Below are 19580 nucleotides of genomic sequence, written 5' to 3'. Positions count from 1 at the left end.
CCCGTAGGCCCAGAAATACGAGGAGCATGCAGAATGCTGCCGAGTGTCTGGTTTTGCACACTCTCCCCTCATGTGTCGCCCCCGAAGAAACCCATTGATGTGATTCATGTTTGAGCACACGGTTACGACTCAAGGTCCTGTGCATGATAATTTGCAGATTTCAGTCACATCCTCCCGACCTGCACTTCCTCCCACACACAGTCTGGAGAGAAAGCTTGGCATGATCTCGGGTTGGGAAAACGCCACAGGGATGAAAACCTGCATTTCAGTGTTAACAACGATGTAGCCGTGTCTCAATGTGGCAGAGTGCGCCTCGGCTCTGCACATGACGGGTGTAGGATGTGGATTTCCGTTTTAAAAACTCTCAAACCCACAAAGAACACCCATCCTTCTTTCACTGTTCTGTTTTCTTCTACTGACAATAATGTTACCTTAAGATGCCCTCTTAATGCTTTCATGCAATTGTACTTGGAACAAAAAGATCTAAAAAAAATGCACCGAAGGCTTTATCAGCGCTTGCTTTCACGTCAATCAAATATTGTTTTTATATATCCCTGCCCACACGACACAGAGGTTTTCAAATAGAGACTTGGAAATGCATGCTTCAGTGGTAAACAGTGGGTCGTATCTTTTTGTAATCAAGCCCTAAAGGGATAGAAGAAGGATTGGAAATTGCTTATAGTACCGAGGATAAGGAAGCTGCTGGTGACATTCTGTAAAGCCCGCGTCACACTGTCCCGAAATTGACACCAGATGGACACACGAATATGGAATTGTGAATTTCGCACGAAGATGGCCCCGAACTTGGTCAACAGCCAAGCAACAGCCGAAGCGAGTACGATGCCTACAGAAGGCCACACGATGGTACCCGAACCACACACTCCTTCATGTTGTTTCCATAGCAACAACAACTTCCTGTCAACAACGTAAACTCTCCTTCAAAATAAAAGCATCTAAATAAAACAGGAAGTTAACCTAAATGACACTTAAGACATACAACTGCAACGAAAGTAACAAAAACAATGTAATATCCTTTTCAGTTTCACAGAACACAAATGGTACTATAATACGATGGCTACACGACGGCATTGCGAGGGCTTCACGTAGTCGTGTTGCCTTCCCAAGACAATCGGGCAGCTTCTTGTTTCCTTCGTATTGTCTTCGTGAGGCGAAAAATGCCCGATGGCACCGATGATCACACGAAGTAAAGACAAAGATGACACGATTTGACAAGATGCCCTCACGATAGCCTTACGAAGGGCAAAATGGACACACGAATTCAACACGAAAATGAACCTTCGCAAGGTCCTTCGGCAATTGTTTGGCATGCCAAAGATTTTGCCACCGCTCACGAAGTTGCTGCCGGAGCCTGAGAAACTCCACCGGCGGTCATACGATGGCTTAAGATGCCCTCACGAATGGCCCGATGTTGTTACGATCAGAGCCGAATTTGAACATTTCCTTTATCGTGTGTCCATCGGGTGTCAATTTCGGGACAGTGTGACGCGGGCTTAATAGAAGATTTTGGCTACCAGTTAGTTGTACAGCTCTAACAACTGAAATTCTGATAAACTGCACATTTTGTATTATAGAAAAGTCATTTGTCATGTTCCTATCATACCTACATTTGTATATTTCTATATCTAAATATGTTTGTATTTTTAATATATTATTAAACATTTCTTGTTTTATTTTTTAATAGTTCTTTTGTTCTGTATTTGCTCCTTTTTAAAAACGTAATTCCTCTTGCTGTGGTAATGGATAAACTACTTTACACCAAAGCAAATTCCTTGTATGTGTGAACCAACTTATAAAACACTCCGACACATCTACCTCTAACTATCGAGCCTCAGATTCTGCCCCCTGTTGAAGAACTGTTTTTGATTTCTCACTCTAAAAACATTTCCTTTCCATCTCAACCATAACTACTTCCTACTGTAAGATGTATGTAAAACAACACTCGAACATGCACATAGTCGTGAAAATGTGCCTTCAGTTTCCTTAAAAGCAGCAGAGAGGTGTTTTGCTGAAGCCATTAAAGTCTGACGAGATGTCTCCCCCTCCTGTGGCTAATGCGTCCCGCCATAAAAGATGCATGCCTCCCTCCAGAGATGATAGCAGCTCAACGTGACCTTGACAGGAGAAACCTTCGCTCTGAACCCCCCCCCCCCTCTTCTGCTTACTTGAATCGTCTTGTTGATCCCTTGTAAAGCACTTAAGAAGTTGTGCAAAATAAGAACGACCCTGTATGAATATGATTTAATGTCTCTCTGTGAGCCCGCACTGTCTAACAGCTGATAATGTCATTACGTTTCCATCAGAGAAAGGCCTAATTATCGACTGTAGTGGCTCTGGGTTTGGTCGGATCAATAACTTCTCCTTCTTGTCCTCTCATCCTTTATAAGTATATTTAATCATAATGCTTATTAAACCTTCTCAGCACCGTTCCAGCATTTGTTTTAATGGATATTTAATTCAATAAAAGGCAGCGACAAAAAAAAGAAAAGTCTTCCACATGAATAAAACAAACGGACCTGTTTTTCGTGCAATTAGCTGCAATCCTAATGTTGTTGCATTTGTTAAGGTTGTCCCAGAGACATGGTGCATTATGGGAAACCCAAGCTTCTTACCCTGTTTTCCCTTCGCCAAAAAACCCTCCCCATGGTCCGAGATAAAACCCAGCACTCTGGTACTGCCGGTACCTTCACTCAGCCTAATTGGCTTGTCTGTCTTTTGCCAGATAGTCTAACCATGTGTGTGTGTGTGTGTGTGTGTGTGTGTGTGTGTGTGTGTGTGTGTGTGTGTGTGTGTGTGTGTGTGTGTGTGTGTGTGTGTGTGTGTGTGTGTGTGTGTGTGTGTGTGTGTGTGTGTGTGTGTGTGTGTGTGTGTGTGTGTGTGTGTGTGTGTGTGTGTGTGTGTGTGTGTGTGTGTGTGTGTGTGTGTGTGTGTGTGTGTGTGTGTGTGTGTGTGTGTGTGTGTGTGTGTGTGTGTGTGTGTGTGTGTGTGTGTGTGTTTCCGTGTTTCCCTGCAGGCTTCGAGCTGCTGTATCAGCCTGAAGTGGTGAGGCTGTACCTGTCTCTGCTGACGGAGAGCCAGAACTACAACACCCTGGAGGCGGCTGCAGGCGCTCTGCAGAACCTCAGCGCTGGACAGTGGACCGTAAGTCCCTGAGGAGGGGGGGGGGGGGGGGGTTGTAGGAGCACAACACGAGGAAACTATGTCCTGTCTGAATGTTAGATTGTATTTGCACACATTTTGTATTTTTGCAAAGTCTGTCCTGATGGTTGACCTTTCAGTAGCAGGTGCAGGAATACAGAGTCTGAAGGGTTTAGAGGTTTAGGGTTTATCAATCTGGATACGTCCTTATTACACTGACGGGTCGTCGGTCTGCAGAGAGGGCAAAAGGACACGCCTTCTTTACTCAAGTAGAAGTACAGATACTCGTGTTTAAAAATACTCTGGTAAAAGTAGAAGTACTGACTAAACTTCTTTACTCAAGTAAAAGTAAAGAGGCTTTGAAATGTACTTCAGTAAAAAGTACCCATAACTAGCAGCTGTTTTAAAGAGTACCTGACCTCCCTTTATATTAATAGAACAATAATGTCATTGTTAGCTAATGAATGTTTCCATGCTGAACAACGGCAACATGACAACGTTTCCATTGGTCCCTCTTCTTTAGAGAAGACCAGGAAGTGATGGATACACGGATCGTGTTCCAATCAATAGGCACGCAATGACTCTAAAGAATAATGATCACGCCACCAAACACACATTCAGACTAAAGGAACCAGCTGTTTGGAAAATGAGAGAAGTAGAAAGTACAGGTATTTGAGTTCAACATGTAAGAAGTAGAAAGTACAGGTATTTGAGTTCAACATGTAAGAAGTAGAAAGTACAGGTATTTGAGTTCAACATGTAAGAAGTAGAAAGTACAGGTATTTGAGTTCAACATGTAGAAGTAGAAAGTACAGGTATTTGAGTTCAACATGTAAGAAGTAGAAAGTACAGGTATTTGGGTTCAACATGTAAGAAGTAGAAAGTACAGGTATTTGAGTTCAACATGTGAGAAGTAGAAAGTACAGGTATTTGAGTTCAACATGTAAGAAGTAGAAAGTACAGGTATTTGTGTTCAACATGTAAGAAGTAGAAAGTACAGGTATTTGGGTTCAACATGTAAGAAGTAGAAAGTACAGGTATTTGAGTTCAACATGTAAGAAGTAGAAAGTACAGGTATTTGTGTTCAACATGTGAGAAGTAGAAAGTACAGGTATTTGTGTTCAACATGTAAGAAGTAGAAAGTACAGGTATTTGAGTTCAACATGTAAGAAGTAGAAAGTACAGGTATTGAGTTCAACATGTAAGAAGTAGAAAGTACAGGTATTTGGGTTCAACATGTAAGAAGTAGAAAGTACAGGTATTTGTGTTCAACATGTAAGAAGTAGAAAGTACAGGTATTTGGGTTCAACATGTAAGAAGTAGAAAGTACAGGTATTTGGGTTCAACATGTAAGAAGTAGAAAGTTCAGGTATTTGAGTTCAACATGTAAGAAGTAGAAAGTACAGGTATTTGAGTTCAACATGTAAGAAGTAGAAAGTACAGGTATTTGTGTTCAACATGTAAGAAGTAGAAAGTACAGGTATTTGGGTTCAACATGTAAGAAGTAGAAAGTACAGGTATTTGAGTTCAAGATGTAAGAAGTAGAAAGTACAGGTATTTGAGTTCAACATGTAAGAAGTAGAAAGTACAGGTATTTGTGTTCAACATGTAAGAAGTAGAAAGTACAGGTATTTGGGTTCAAAATGTAAGAAGTAGAAAGTACAGGTATTTGAGTTCAACATGTAAGAAGTAGAAAGTACAGGTATTTGAGTTCAACATGTAAGAAGTAGAAAGTACAGGTATTTGAGTTCAACATGTAAGAAGTAGAAAGTACAGGTATTTGAGTTCAACATGTAAGAAGTAGAAAGTACAGGTATTTGAGTTCAAGATGTAAGAAGTAGAAAGTACAGGTATTTGGGTTCAACATGTAAGAAGTAGAAAGTACAGGTATTTGAGTTCAAGATGTAAGAAGTAGAAAGTACAGGTATTTGAGTTCAACATGTAAGAAGTAAAAGTGAAAAGTCGTCAGAAAAATAAGTAGTGGAGTAAAGTACTGATATCAGAAACATGTACTTAAGTACAGTACAGTAACGAAAGTATTTGTACTCCGCTACTTCCCACCTCTGTGGGTTGAACACTTGTTCATGTTAATTTCGACTCAGTAGTGTTGTCTTAAATCACACTCAGCAGCTTTGACTTCAAGTGACGATAGCCATGTTTAACCAGCTAGCTAGCAATGATTGTATGCAGTACCAAAACATTACAGACTACTCAATTAACCCTTTAAAATAACGGTGGCTTCTTTTTGGCACCAGTATCGTGGTATGTTGCCGTGTGAAAACCCATTGGTATAACTTATAACTGCTTAGTGTTCTTTCAACCAGGTATGTAACTTCCGTTAGGAGGCCAAGATGGCAGTCATTGAGTGTGAGAAGAGCCCTCCTTTTCACCTCAACTCTCTGACTGTTATGAGTGTGTCATCTGGGTACTCAAAGTGCATTGTGCCACAGAAAAAACACCTATGCCCTCAAAACAAAAGGTGAAAGTACAGAGGTATTTGAGACACAGCGTACGTGTTGATGCACTGTCTCTTCAAATCATATAAGCAGTGTGTAAACAGGAAATAGTCTCAGACTGTGTTTTCTGATCGTATCAGACTGAAAACTCACATGACTGCACATCATCTAGAGTTTAGAGCAGGGGTTCTCAAAGTGCGGCCCGCGGGCCAATGGCGGCCCTCGGAAATGTTTCTGGCGGCCCGCGATAGTTAATGTGAAATGCATGCGTTATATTTTAATCCTCCATGGTTGTATCTAGTAAGAATTAGAATGGAATTTAAGAATGGTAAAACGGCACCCCCTGGGTTGTCATTCCTAAATTATGAATGACAGCTTGTGGAAAGTTTGCTAGACTACTGGTTGCATGGCAACTAGGCATCTCGCGATTTGCGGTAATTGGTTAGTACAATAAAGAAAGGATTTGTTTTGGAATTATTTTGTGTTCCGTTTTTTCTTGGGCGGCCCTCAATCCAATATTGGGTACCTAAATTGGCCCTCACTCATCAAAAACTTTGAGAACCCCTGGTTTAGAGTGTCCTTAGCAACGGTCTGTTATCAAAAAATAGCAGATCGCTGAGTTTCAAAATGTACCAATCAGTTTCCAGGAGTCAAGCAAGCCGTGAAATAAGAAGGACGACACGACCAGATAACGGTTAGATAACTGAAGCAGCCCAAACTTTCCTCTGGAGATGTTTGCCTCTGATGATGGATGATATAAAAGCCTCCTCACCCAGGATCAGACTTTTATTCCAATTAGAGCGGCTGCTGTGGAGCAGAGAGAGGCCGTCTGCTCTCAGTGAGTTATCAACAGGGAAGGCTCGTTGTCAGATGCCAGTTTACGAGCAGCACCTCAGGCTGGAGCGGTCACTTATGTTATTTCCAGCTGGCAGAGCTTGTCTTTACACCCGTGTGTCTGCCTATAAACACATCATTCAGTCCTGAATCAGCAGCACCCCCCTCTCTCTCTCTCTACAGGAAAAACGCCTCCACTAATTATTTGGAGTTTCAGCCCAGAGTCTCTCATTCAGCGTTAATAATTCAGCAGTAGTGATTTTCAGCTCAGGTGAGCATTTTGGTTTTTTCCTGTTGGAGCTGATCAGAATGACTGATTTATCTTTAAAGGCGCCCTATTATGTGTTTTTGGGGGCGGTTTTCCATTTCCCGTAATGTGTTCAATAAGCTTTTGTGCATTTTAACATCCGCCTCCATTGGACTCTTTTGTTTACTTCAGTCAAATAGTCACATCACTATCTAACACTCGCACTCCTATTGGCTCGCGCTCCTACACATTGTAAATTATAGGCTAAGGGGCGGGATATCTTTAAGCGGTTGACCAATCACAACAGAGCCGGCCAGCTAACCAATCAAAGCAGACTGGGCTCTGGTTTCAGACAGAGGGTGAAAAGAGGTGATGCAGCACAGGCAGTGTGAGAAAAATAAAGAGCTTTTTGAACATCACTACATACTGATATACACCTGGACATCAGCAGGAGAGGACTCTTTAAAGTAGAGACACTACATACTGATATACACCTGGACATCAGCAGGAGAGGACTCTTTAAAGTAGAGACACTACATACTGATATACACCTGAACATCAGCAGGAGAGGACTCTTTAAAACAAATCCTACTTTTGTTGTGTTCTTATTTGATTTTCAACCTGTGTTTACCTCTTGATTGTTAGCTAGACTTATTGTATTTGCCCTATGAAGTTCCTCCTCTGGAGCCGCTGTGACATCACTCTGTCACATCTGGATGAAGCATGCCCTGCTCCCTGAGAGGATAGAGCCGCTTCTTTCAATCCTCTTCAGTCCTTGCTCCTTCTTATGACTCTACCACTGGATCAACATGTCTCCTAAAGCAGTGGTTCTCAAATTGGGGTACGCAGACCCCTAGGGGTACGTTGGAGTACTGCAGGGAGTACGTGAGATTTATTTTATGTTAATGAAAAAAAAAACATAAGTAATGCATTTAAACAAACTGCTAATAGTAGATTAAATACTTTATTCAAAGGTTTACAGCCATTATGGATAATAAAATGGGGAAAATAAACGGGGTGCTCTCTTTTCCTCTCCCTCTCCTGACAGCCCGTCAGTCTCGTGCAGCTCGCTGAACCTGTAATAAGTGACCCGACAGTAAAGAATAAATATATTTATAACTAGTTTAGCTTGTTCCAGAGTAGATAAACTATCTCAGTGTGTTAGGTCTAACTCTTAGTGTATTTTGCTCGGCTCAACGATCCGTCACAGCGGGGGAGCTGTGATCATGCAGAGCTGTATGTTCTCCGTCAGCAGCAGCTGATCTGATCCCTCTCTCTCGTCCGGTTAGACTTCACTCCCGTTTATGTCCAAATCTTTCAGATCTAGCTAGTTCTAGCTAATGATATGACTGCCTGCTTTTCAAAGGACCAAAACAATAAGTGTTGCTTGACAACGGCGTGTGGCCGCAAAGTATAGCAGCATTATGCATAATGTTTTTATGAGGAGTCAAAATCCCATGCTCATAAAATGCTCATATATCTTGTTCTCTTCATTCCCCACGCCCCAAAATAAATAAATAAATATACCAATTTTAGGAAAAGTAACGAAGTTTGAGCAGTGTGGGTTTTATATTAACAGAGTTACACATATTTCAAAACACGAAGTGTAATAACTGCAGTTGCCTCCCTGTCAGAACGACAAAGCTCCTCAGTGAAGCTCAAGCCCATGTTTCTCTACATTGTAAGTACAACTTATTAAAAAGATCAGTTCAATGCACTAATGTCGTCTCAGTGTTATTGCATGATGTTAAAATTGGTTAGCCATGAATTTAGTGATGGATTGTAAACATTTGAAATGTAGCATTTAAGTGTTTCTCGTTAAAATGTTGTTGTTTTAATAAATCAGACACTGATGGTGCAGCGCTGTGCTGTACCTCTTTATATAGGCATTTTGTCCCTAACAAATTGTTTTTGCGCTGATCAGGGGGTACTTGGCTGAAAAAAAAATTCAAAGGGGGTACATGATTGAAAAAAGTTTGAGAACCACTGTCTTAAAGCTTACTACTGCCACCTAGTGGATCACCCAGGCCTGTCCTTGCCTTAATTACATCTCTCGGGGTCTCAGTGCTTAGAAGATAAACCCTTTTATGTCAAACTTAATGTTTCATGGAACAAAAAAATGAGACGTAAAACCCACTGATGTTTAAATGAGGACAAATTATATCACATGTCCATTCAGAGTCCCGCTGTGTGATGTCGTGAATAAGTCAAGGAGCAGAGCTTGTAGTTACTGATGATGTGTGTGTGTGTGTGTGTGTGTGTGTGTGTGTGTGTGTGTGTGTGTGTGTGTGTGTGTGTGTGTGTGTGTGTGTGTGTGTGTGTGTGTGTGTGTGTGTGTGTGTGTGTGTGTGTGTGTGTGTGTGTGTGTGTGTGTGTGTGTGTGTGTGTGTGTGTGTGTGTGTGTGTGTGTGTGTGTGTGTGTGTGTGTGTGTGTGTGTGTGTGTGTGTGTGTGTGTGTGTGCTCATGGAGGTGACCTGGGCTCCTTCAGTGTAGCGTTCCCAGTGGTAACAAAAGATGTATGGTGATGCTGGGCAGCTCCCAGGTGGGTCTGTGTGTGTCTGTATGAATGTCAAACAGGAAGTTGCTGTCAGTGTGGAGGTTAAAGGTTACAAATTATGATAAGTAGTCACATCCCGCCCTCTTTCTACCCTCCAGTGGTCCAACTACATCCGAGCCACGGTGCGTAAGGAGAAAGGTCTTCCCATCCTGGTGGAGCTGCTGCGCTCTGACTCTGATAAGGTGGTGCGGGCGGTGTCCATCGCGCTGAGAAACCTCTCCATCGACCGCCGCAACAAGGACCTGATCGGTACCAACAACAGCCTCACACTGATTTAACATGGCATCATTGATGAAGCATTTTGGTTCCAAATCGACGGACATATTGTAGACTTTGTTGTTAGATATGGAGCGTCCGAAAGGAAATGTTAAAATATCTTTCAAACGATACTCAGGCGTATTAACTTTGAAAGGCTGTATTTATTCCTCCTTACCATAAATGTAATTTAACTCCATTGTATGAGATGGTGTAAAAATCCCAATTTTGTGCAAAAATACATTTTCAAATGTAATTTAAAGCTAATATGAGGATGCAGCAGTGTGAGTTTATTGATTTGTCGTCTTCCAAAGTTCCTCCAAAGAATGTCTTAATCACTTTTTATATTTTTGTATGTTAAATTTAACCACTGGAGTTTGATTAAATAGAGTATTCTGAAGCAAATAACAATAATGTATATGTATTCAAAGCAAGAATATGCTGTCTGAAATCCTAGTGAAACAGCATGACACAGTTACACGTATCGCCTCTATAAAACCCGTTAAGGCATATTTAATAGTAAGCCTGATATAATTACCTGTTTCCTTTGTGATCTTGATCAGATTTAAAATGAATCACTATTACTAACATTATTAACCTTTAAAATAATGTGCCCTAACAGGAAGTTATGCCATGCGGGACCTGGTGAGCAACCTGCCGTCGGGCCAGCAGCGGCCAGCTAAGAACCTGGAGGAGGACACGGTGGTGGCCATCCTGAACACCATCCACGAGATCGTGACTGACTCCTCGGAGAACGCCCGCTCCCTCGCTCAGGCGCAGGCCATCGAGAAGCTGGTGGCTATCAACCGGACCAGGTGAGACTCAATCAATACAGACTGTGGTGGGGTGTAATGAAGTACATTCAGTACTGAACTTGAGTACAGTTTTAAGGTATTTATTTAATTACACTACATTTTAGAAGCCAATATTGTTCTTTTTTCTCCACCAAATGTATTTGCTTCACATTTTTGACTAATATAAGATCCAAATAAACGAATACAAAAATAATGACCTATAATTATAAGTGAGGATATCCCGCAGCCGTAAATAAAGTAATTAATATTATTTCAATATTTACCGGCTTTGATGAACACATGAATGCATGGGCGGTTCTATGGGCCTTTTTTTTCTCTTTTTTTTTTATATTTTCTGGTACTCGGTTTGCCAAAAACCGCAGGATTTTGTTGCTGTAATGTGAGATTGTGCAGACACCCTTATGTAAAGTAGAGATGTAACTGTTTATTGCCTTTATTTTTATATAAATATGGTGTTAGTGCAAACATTGCACTATATATGCAGTAATAACTATAAGATCTATCTGAACTAAATAAGTGTACTGAAACAAATACCAATAACTGGATTGCATTGTTTTCTTATGCGCAATTACTTCATACTGTCTAGTTCTCTTTTTCGGCCTGCATTTATTGTGCCCCCCTCAGAAAATAACTGGCCCCCCAGTGGCCCCCCCAATCAAATTGGTCTAGAACCGCCACTGCATGAATGCATCAATAATCATAATCATATGATTGTATTGTGGGCCACTATACAAGTCTTTTTATTTGTGTTACTTAAGTATATTTTGATGCCAGTACTTTTACAAAAGTATGAGTGAATAAATGCAAGACTTCTACTTGTAAGAGAGTATTTTTACAATTTAATATCACTACTTTTACTTATCTGATTACTTCTTCCACCTGGGTACACAGTACATCCCAAATGAATGTCACTTACTGTACAACAAAAAGTTATGATTTCTAGATAAAGTGCATTCAAACCATTATTTGTTAAGAATGTATGTATTAAGTAAGCTACTTTTTACACATAGGCCGCCATATATTGAATATGCACAATTAAACACTCTTGTTGCCTTTTTCAAAAATAAGCTTCCTTAAAGCTGGGGTATGTAAGTTTGAGAAACCGGCTCGAGATACACTTTTTGTTATATTCCATGGAATGCTCTTAACATCCCGATAGCAATGAATATCTGAAGAGCTTTGACAATAAATCCATAAAAACATGTCATCAGTGGAAGCCGTAGCGCTGTAAAAAGTACGACCAGTCATCTGAGCCGGCCTGGCTAAAGTAACTGGATGGCCTACCTGCCTGTCAGCCTTCCATCTGTGCACAAACTTATCTCGTGGCCTCATTGGTCATGTGCGCGTTCGTGTGTGTTGGAGGAGGGGCGCTGTAAGGAAGTGGCAGATTTTTTCCGGTTGTGTATTTTCAAATTCTAGCGCACTCGAGCCGGTTTCTCCAAACTTACCTACCCCACCTTTAAGTATATATTTTGATGCCAGTAATTTTACTCTGGTAATATTATGAGTGAATGAATGCAGGACTTGTACTTACAATTTAATATCACTACTATTACTTATCTGATTACTTCTTCCACCTGTGTACACAGTACATCCCACATTAATGTGACTTTACAACATGTCAAAAGTTAAGATTTTAAGAATGTATGTATTAAGTAAGCTACCTTTTACACATAGGCCGCCCTATATTGAATATGCACAATTAAATACTCAAAACTTCTTGCCTTTTTTCAAAAATAAGCTTCCTTAAAGAGTTCATATTTTACCCAATTACTCACTATGTCCAGTGATGCTGTAACACACGTTTTCCTATCATCGATTTAATACTGTAGGTCAATCTAATTATATCTCCGACAGTGAGCCAAACACACACTATGCATTCATATCCATGTGAATCGTGCCACAAGTAAAGAAACACCGTGGAGACACGTATAATAATTACCGCGTGACCTTGAATGCAACGAGCCTTTAAAATCATGGAGGATAATGCAATGTGTCTCTAATGGCTCCCACAATGCTTTACTCTAACAAGCTGCGCCCACACACACATGACAACACACCACACATTAATTAACAGGCTTTCAGAAGCATTGTTATAGAGGGGGGGGGGGGTCTCTGAAGTTGCTGCTTATATAAGAGTGTCGTCATACTTCTAAAGCTCTCCACAACAACCTTGTAATGAAAACTCTCAGATATGAACGCAGGTATTCTAAATAGTTGTTTTTAAATGACCGCCGTGTCAGCCAGTCAAACTGAAGTGTGTCTACTCTGCTTTTAATTTAACATCAAGAGCACTTCTGAAAGTCCCGTCCTTGTGAGGTGAAGTGTTGATCAGAGAGTCGCTCTAACTAGCATGAGTATACAAAATAATTCACTCTCAGACCAAATAGCTGCATTTCCTCTCACCCACATGAGATTAGCGTTCTTTGAAGCGCGGCCCCAACCCACATGTAATTAATACTGCCGTCTCAGAGGTAGCTAATGAAAGGAAATGTGCACTCATCTCACTATGAATGAAAAAGTAGACCCTGGAGCAGCTCAGGGGACTCTGCGTCTTTGAATGGAGAGATTAATTTGTGTGCTGTAATACCCAGAGGGTTATTTTAGGTTTCTGTCTTTAATTGTTGTTTTTGTATTTCTTCATTTCCTGTCTGTGGCCTCCTCTCAGCCAATCGGCTCGCGAAACCAAGGCTGCGTCCCACGTTCTGCAGACGGTCTGGAGCTATAAGGAACTGAGGAACGCTTTGACCAAGGACGGATGGAACAAAAGCCACTTCCAGGTACAGAAGTCTCATCTTGTAAATCATCACATATTATCTGCATCGTATGCACCAATGTGGTTATCTCAGGTTCTTAAAGAATGTATTTTATTTACATTTAGAGACACACATGTTCCTTTACTCAAGTAGAAGTACAGATACTCGTGTTTAAAAATACTCCTGTAAAAGTAGAAGTACTGACTAAACTTCTTTACTCAAGTCAAAGTAAAGAGGCTTTGAAATGTACTTCAGTAAAAAGTACCCATAACTAGCAGCTGTTTTAAAGAGTACCTGACCTCTCTTTATATTAATAGAACAATAATGTCATTGTTAGCTAATGATTGTTTCCATGCTGAACAACGGCAACGTGACAACGTTTCCATTGGTCCCTCTACTTTAAAGAAGACCAGGAAGTGATGGATACACGGATCGTGTTCAAATCAATAGGCACGCAGTGACTCTAAAGAATAATGATCACGCACCAACACACATTCAGACTAAAGGAACCAGCCGTTTGGAAAATGAGAGAAGTAGAAAGTTCAGGTATTTGAGTTCAACATGTGAGAAGTAGAAAGTACAGGTATTTGAGTTCAACATGTAAGAAGTAGAAAGTACAGGTCTTTGAGTTCAACATGTAAGAAGTAGAAAGTACAGGTATTTGAGTTCAACATGTAAGAAGTAGAAAGTACAGGTATTTGGTTTCAACATGTAAGAAGTAGAAAGTACAGGTATTTGAGTTCAACATGTAAGAAGTAGAAAGTACAGGTCTTTGAGTTCAACATGTAAGAAGTAGAAAGTACAGGTCTTTGAGTTCAACATGTAAGAAGTAGAAAGTACAGGTATTTGGGTTCAACATGTAAGAAGTAGAAAGTACAGGTCTTTGAGTTCAACATGTAAGAAGTAGAAAGTACAGGTATTTGGGTTCAACATGTAAGAAGTAGAAAGTACAGGTATTTGTGTTCAACATGTAAGAAGTAGAAAGTACAGGTATTTGAGTTCAACATGTAAGAAGTAGAAAGTACAGGTATTTGAGTTCAAAATGTAAGAAGTAGAAAGTACAGGTATTTGTGTTCAACATGTAAGAAGTAGAAAGTACAGGTATTTGAGTTCAACATGTAAGAAGTAGAAAGTACAGGTATTTGAGTTCAACATGTAAGAAGTAGAAAGTACAGGTATTTGTGTTCAACATGTAAGAAGTAGAAAGTACAGGTATTTGAGTTCAACATGTAAGAAGTAGAAAGTACAGGTATTTGTGTTCAACATGTAAGAAGTAGAAAGTACAGGTATTTGAGTTTGAAGTCAAAGTAAAAAGTCGTCAGAAAAATAATCAGTTGGAGTAAAGTACTGATACCAGAAAAATGTACTTAAGTACAGTAACAAAGTATCTGTACTCCACTACTTCCCACATCTGATGTTGAGAAGAACCACTTAACTTTAAATAAAGTGTACAAAAAGAGTAGCATCATTAGCAACGACTCATTTCGTAGAATGATTTGAATATAAATCGCCAAAGAACTCCTGGAAAGGCCAATGGTGCGTTCATGTGCTCCTTCGATGGTCGACTTGGTTTCCCGAGTCATTTCTTCAACTATTCCCGAGCTGTAAATACTAATTTGGGGACATTACAAAGAGCTATTAGTGTTTCCAGCATTAGTGGGAAAATGAAAAGCAGATGAAACCGATTAAGTTAGGAATGAAATGTGTCTTCAAATGTTGGCTAATTTTTTCGGTATCGTTGTTCCTACTTAAAGAGGGCATTCATGTGATTTTATATTTCTGATTAATTCGTCACCACATGAACGTAGCAAATAAAGCAATGTAATTCAAATGTATACTGAGTCAGTGGAACTTCGCTGTGGTTCAGATCTGCTGCAATACGTAGCTCCCTGTCGGACTAGTAGTTTGTCATAATGCTGCCAAATGGACAAAGACACTAATATTGAACATGTCACTTGTCAACTTTTGTATATGATATTATATTTGTCTGGTCAGAACAACATATTCCCTCGGTTCCACCTGTCCCTGTTGGAGCTGTGATGCTGTGTTCACATGCGTTCTTTCTCTGCTCTCAGCCCACAGCGACAGTCACCCCGAAAGCAACCAAGAACGGCAAGCCAGGCTACGACGACACCACCCTCCCCCTGATGGAGAAGAACCAAGGTCAGTATAGTGTGTGTGTGTGTGTGTGTGTGTGTGTGTGTGTGTGTGTGTGTGTGTGTGTGTGTGTGTGTGTGTGTGTGTGTGTGTGTGTGTGTGTGTGTGTGTGTGTGTGTGTGTGTGTGTGTGTGTGTGTGTGTGTGTGTGTGTGTGTGTGTGTGTGTGTGTGTGTGTGTGTGTGTGTGTGTGTGTGTGTGTGTGTGTGTGTGTGTGTGTGTGTGTGGGATGGCTTCATTGAAGCACTGTGCTGCCACTTTGCTACGCTCTTCTCCAAAGTTAGTTTGGACCAATATATAAACATGTCCTTATTTCAGACTCTTTTTTTGTTTTCGATGTAGGTTTTAAATTGACGTAAGCAGGTCAGAGATCATTGTAAATGTCCCCTCACCATCAAGAACGGGTAGGTTTCTTTAGCAGCAGCAGTAAATGAGGCGGGGGTGGGGAGGCAGAATATTGGCCCAACAACAAACATCTCTTTGACAGAAGAGTCCAAAGCATATCATCAGTTTAATGGCCTTGTGCCGGCCTTTTTTATTTGTATTTGTTGCATCCATACCTGCACATGAAACGCTCACACCGGCCCACTCTCGGTTTGCGTTATCCACTCACTGTTAGCCATTACCCTGAAGAAGCAGCGGCGTTTGGCTCCACGACTGTTTTGTGTGCAAACGGCAGGATGCTGTTCAGGCACCAGGACATGTAGCCGTGGTGATTTGATACCTGAGGAGGAGCCGGGTCCAGGTCAGAAAATGGCATTTAAAATCAGTCATTAAAAAGAAAAGATAATAAAATAAACATTAAAAGAAAAAATACAAGTTAAAAGTTACAGTGCAAATGAAGGAACCTGTGTATTATCTGAGGACATTTGATGTATTCTTGCTGAAACAGACCCACTTCCTCTCTGCTGCAAAAGCCACATCATTCCCGTCGCTGTTAGGGTGCAAGGTCTGCAGTTTGTATAGAGCAGTGCTTCTCAAAGTGGGGTCCGCGGACCACTGGTGGTCCGTGAGCGCCCCCTAGTGGTCCGTGCATATATTGGTAACATTTCACATTTTAAATAAATAAATACATTTAAGTTTTCCGCACTCTCGCGAGAATATCTCCGCAATGGAACGAGCTTAAGTTTCACTTTCTATTGCATGATAAAGCCCAGGGCAACACCTTCGTCACACATGTGGCCAGTTGTTTGTACCATTTTCAGGCGATCTGTAATCTGTTCTAGACAAACGATGTGTTTTGGGATATTTGTGGAGTTAGGTGGTCCGCGAGTGTTTTTTTATTGGTTAAGTGGTCCTTGGTATGAAAAAGTTTGAGAAACACTGGTATAGAGAAAGCCTGTGTGCTCTCTTTTGTATCGCACACAAGGTCAGGCAAACATTTGACTAACATTTGCTGCAGGCAGAGGAGGAAGAAGTAGATCTCTCACTTAACTAAAAGCACCTCGTTGTGTCTATTAACATTCAGGCACTTCTGTAAAAACAACACTGTACATTTTCTGTCACTTTTCTGTTAAATGGCGGACAGAGAGGATTAAGCGGCCCTTGTTCTCTGCCCTCATTAGATGGTTACTCCACCATCGACCAGAGAGACAAGGACCTCAAATACAAGACGGTGGACGGCTCCGTGGAGCAGACAGATCGGGAGCCATTAAAGGTAAAGGCTTCTTCTTCTGGGCGCCCGCAGGAAACGGGATGAAATAATGATATGTCCTCTTCCTCTGTGTCCTTCTTCTTCCTTCTCTCTCTCCATGTTTTCTGTGGTGGTCCTCATCAGAGGCTCGTAATCCTATCCATTCTGTAAAGAGGCTGGAAGTTGTCATTCTCTGTTCATGTTGCTCCGTGCACATCTGAGAGCCACCAGTTCATGGAGTGTAAGCTTCTGGTGTCCGTAAAGCAATTAATCTGAGACTGATTAATAGACCCGCCGGTGGAGGGGACCCTCGCTCCGGCACTGAACAGACCGCTGCGTTATCAAGTGGTCCGCTGCTGATTAAACACCGCAGTCAACGTTTATTTCTTGCTCATCTGATTGGCTGCTCAGCCTCAAAGAGGACTCGCAGAATAATGGCCTCCGAGCACGGATGACACATGTCAGATGACTCTCAAGTCCCTTTTTGTAGTTTGGTTTTGATCTGCTTCAGTGTTAGATGAAAGGGATTTTTTCCCTGCGGGGTTGTAAAATGAAAGCCATAAAGAGTCCATTAAAGCCAGTTTAGCACAAGTCCACGGTCATATATCTGCTTCGCTGTGCAGGTTACAACCAGCTCCTAAATATCTCTCCGAGGCAGAGCCACAATGGAAAGTATGACGCGAGCAAAGTCCATAAACCTGTCGGGTGCAGCTCTTAGTCGGCCCTCAGTCTGGAGTTATTCTCCTTTTATTAGAGATTGGTAGAGTGGATGATACCAATGGAAACACTTTTGATTTAAGTTCCTACAGAAAATGCGTTTGTATGACTTGTCTCTTTCTTTATGTTGTGGCTCTTCTATCTGAACTAAAAGATGTGGTTTAGATATATGGTAGCCTATCCTTCCTGAAAGGCATCGATGTGGCAACAATGTCCGCTCTTTGTAGAAATAGTCTCTACACAAGTCGCAGCTTATTGTGTCTTTTCTGTGCTTTAACAATCAGATCATCAGAAACTAGACATTTTCCAGGTTGCATTTCAGAATGTATTTCCTCTCTAAAGTCATTTGTTTGATTTATTGGGGAACTTACCACCTTACTGAAAAAGCCACGTTGCCCTTCCCTTTCTGGTGCAAAGGTCCACTTTGTTTTGCACCTCTGTCCTTTGGCTTGTCATTAGTGTTTCTCGTGACGCCACGGTGCACTGACCACACCCTGGAGCACACCTCCACACCACTGCATCAATCTGGGAGGTTCAACTGGTCAGCAACACTAAGAAGCTAATTAAAGAAAAATACGTTTGAAAAAAAAACACTTAAAACAGCAAAGGCTAAGATGGCGGCTATGGCGTTTGAGAAACATTACGACGTTTTACCGTAGAAGTGGAAATCAATATCAATAAGCAACTTCATCGTCTAAATCCCACTGGCAATGGATTACATGCAAACAGGACACATATTTAAATCAGAAGGTATCTTCTACCAACATATTCTTACCATAAAACTACTTGTAAAAACAGCAGTTATATTTGTTAGCACATTCGACGCTAACACATTCACGTATTGCTGTGTACCAGTTGTATTCCTGGAGAAGACTATTGTGCAAAGTGTAAAATAAAAACCCTCCTCGAGCACCATAGCCTTTAAAAAGTTGAAGTACCTTATAGTATCTTGTGGCACTTTCGTGACTCAACACTGACCTCAGTCTTCACACTTAATCATATTTACAGTGGGTTCACTACAGAAGCAGTTGTTGCTGCGTGCTTGGCGAAGTCGATAGGGACTTGGCTTGGCAACTGGAAGGTCACCAGTTTAAGTCCCGGTAAAGACCAAGTGCTACCGCGGTGTCCCTGAGCAAGGCAGCGTTCCCCACACTGCTCCCTGGGCGCCGTTCAAAATGGCAGCCCACTGCTCCGAGTCCTAACACTAGGATGGGTCGAATGCAGAGAAACCGTTTCCCCACGGGGATTAATAAAAGTCAATCTTTTTTTTTTTTTTTTTTTTTTATGCTGGAGTTGTCCTGTCACATCTCGAAAGGGCAGCGTGGCGCTTCGAAGCCGTGGACAGTAATCACAGGCGTGTGTGTTTTCAGCGCGCAGGCTTTGTAGCGTTACCCCAAAGTGTTAAGTCTGCCGTCTGCTCTTCCCAGAGGTCTTCTCCCCGCTTTGAATGCTACTCGGCTGTGAAACCGCTCTCTCCCTCTTTCATTTTCATGTTTTGATTCGCTGTTTTGAAATCACTCTTTCCAAGCCCTCCCGAAGGCAGGGAACTAACACGGGCTCTTCTGATCCTGGATGCATGTGGCGTGGTTTGACGAGTGTATTTGTGAAATGTATTGACTACTTTTTTGTTTGCTGTGTTTTTTCTTTTTTTAACCCCGTCCTCCTGTGGCTACAGAATGACACAAATAGGAAACACTATATCAGGAGCAACAGGCCTGCGGTCAGTCTGGTGGACGCTTGTGATGTAAAGCCCCAGCCTGTTGACTCCTGGGTCTAAATGCATGCATGGTAGGTCTGACCAAATAAAAGCACCATAACAACCTTCACCTGTTGTGTTGCATCCCAGCATCCTTTTCATTCCTTGTGTGTTCATCCTTTCCGCCTGTTTCCCTTTCGACCTCTCGCTCCATCACCCTGCACCTTGAAATGTTCATCAATCCCTTGCAGATCAATTGAATGTACCAATGTTTCTAACAATCAGACAAACACATCGATAA

General features: G+C 41.4%; 1 protein-coding gene across 5 annotated transcripts in view; it reads left to right on the top strand.

The window, feature by feature from the left end:
* Positions 1-19580, top strand: part of arvcfb (ARVCF delta catenin family member b) — a 327265-nt gene that overhangs the window by 301780 nt on the left and 5905 nt on the right. For all 5 annotated transcript variants that reach the window (XM_034091650.2, XM_034091649.2, XM_034091648.2 and 2 more), the window contains 7 exons: positions 3032-3159; positions 9350-9500; positions 10129-10321; positions 12990-13101; positions 15153-15240; positions 16799-16890; positions 19259-19371. In XM_034091650.2, coding sequence (XP_033947541.1) covers positions 3032-3159; positions 9350-9500; positions 10129-10321; positions 12990-13101; positions 15153-15240; positions 16799-16890; positions 19259-19360 — 866 coding nt within the window. In that variant the 3' untranslated portion in view covers positions 19361-19371. The remainder of the gene's footprint in view (positions 1-3031; positions 3160-9349; positions 9501-10128; positions 10322-12989; positions 13102-15152; positions 15241-16798; positions 16891-19258; positions 19372-19580) is intronic.

The sequence above is a fragment of the Pseudochaenichthys georgianus genome, chromosome 9 (genome assembly GCF_902827115.2).
Source record: "Pseudochaenichthys georgianus chromosome 9, fPseGeo1.2, whole genome shotgun sequence".
NCBI lineage: Eukaryota > Metazoa > Chordata > Actinopteri > Perciformes > Channichthyidae > Pseudochaenichthys > Pseudochaenichthys georgianus.
This window is presented reverse-complemented; position numbering and strand designations above follow the sequence as displayed.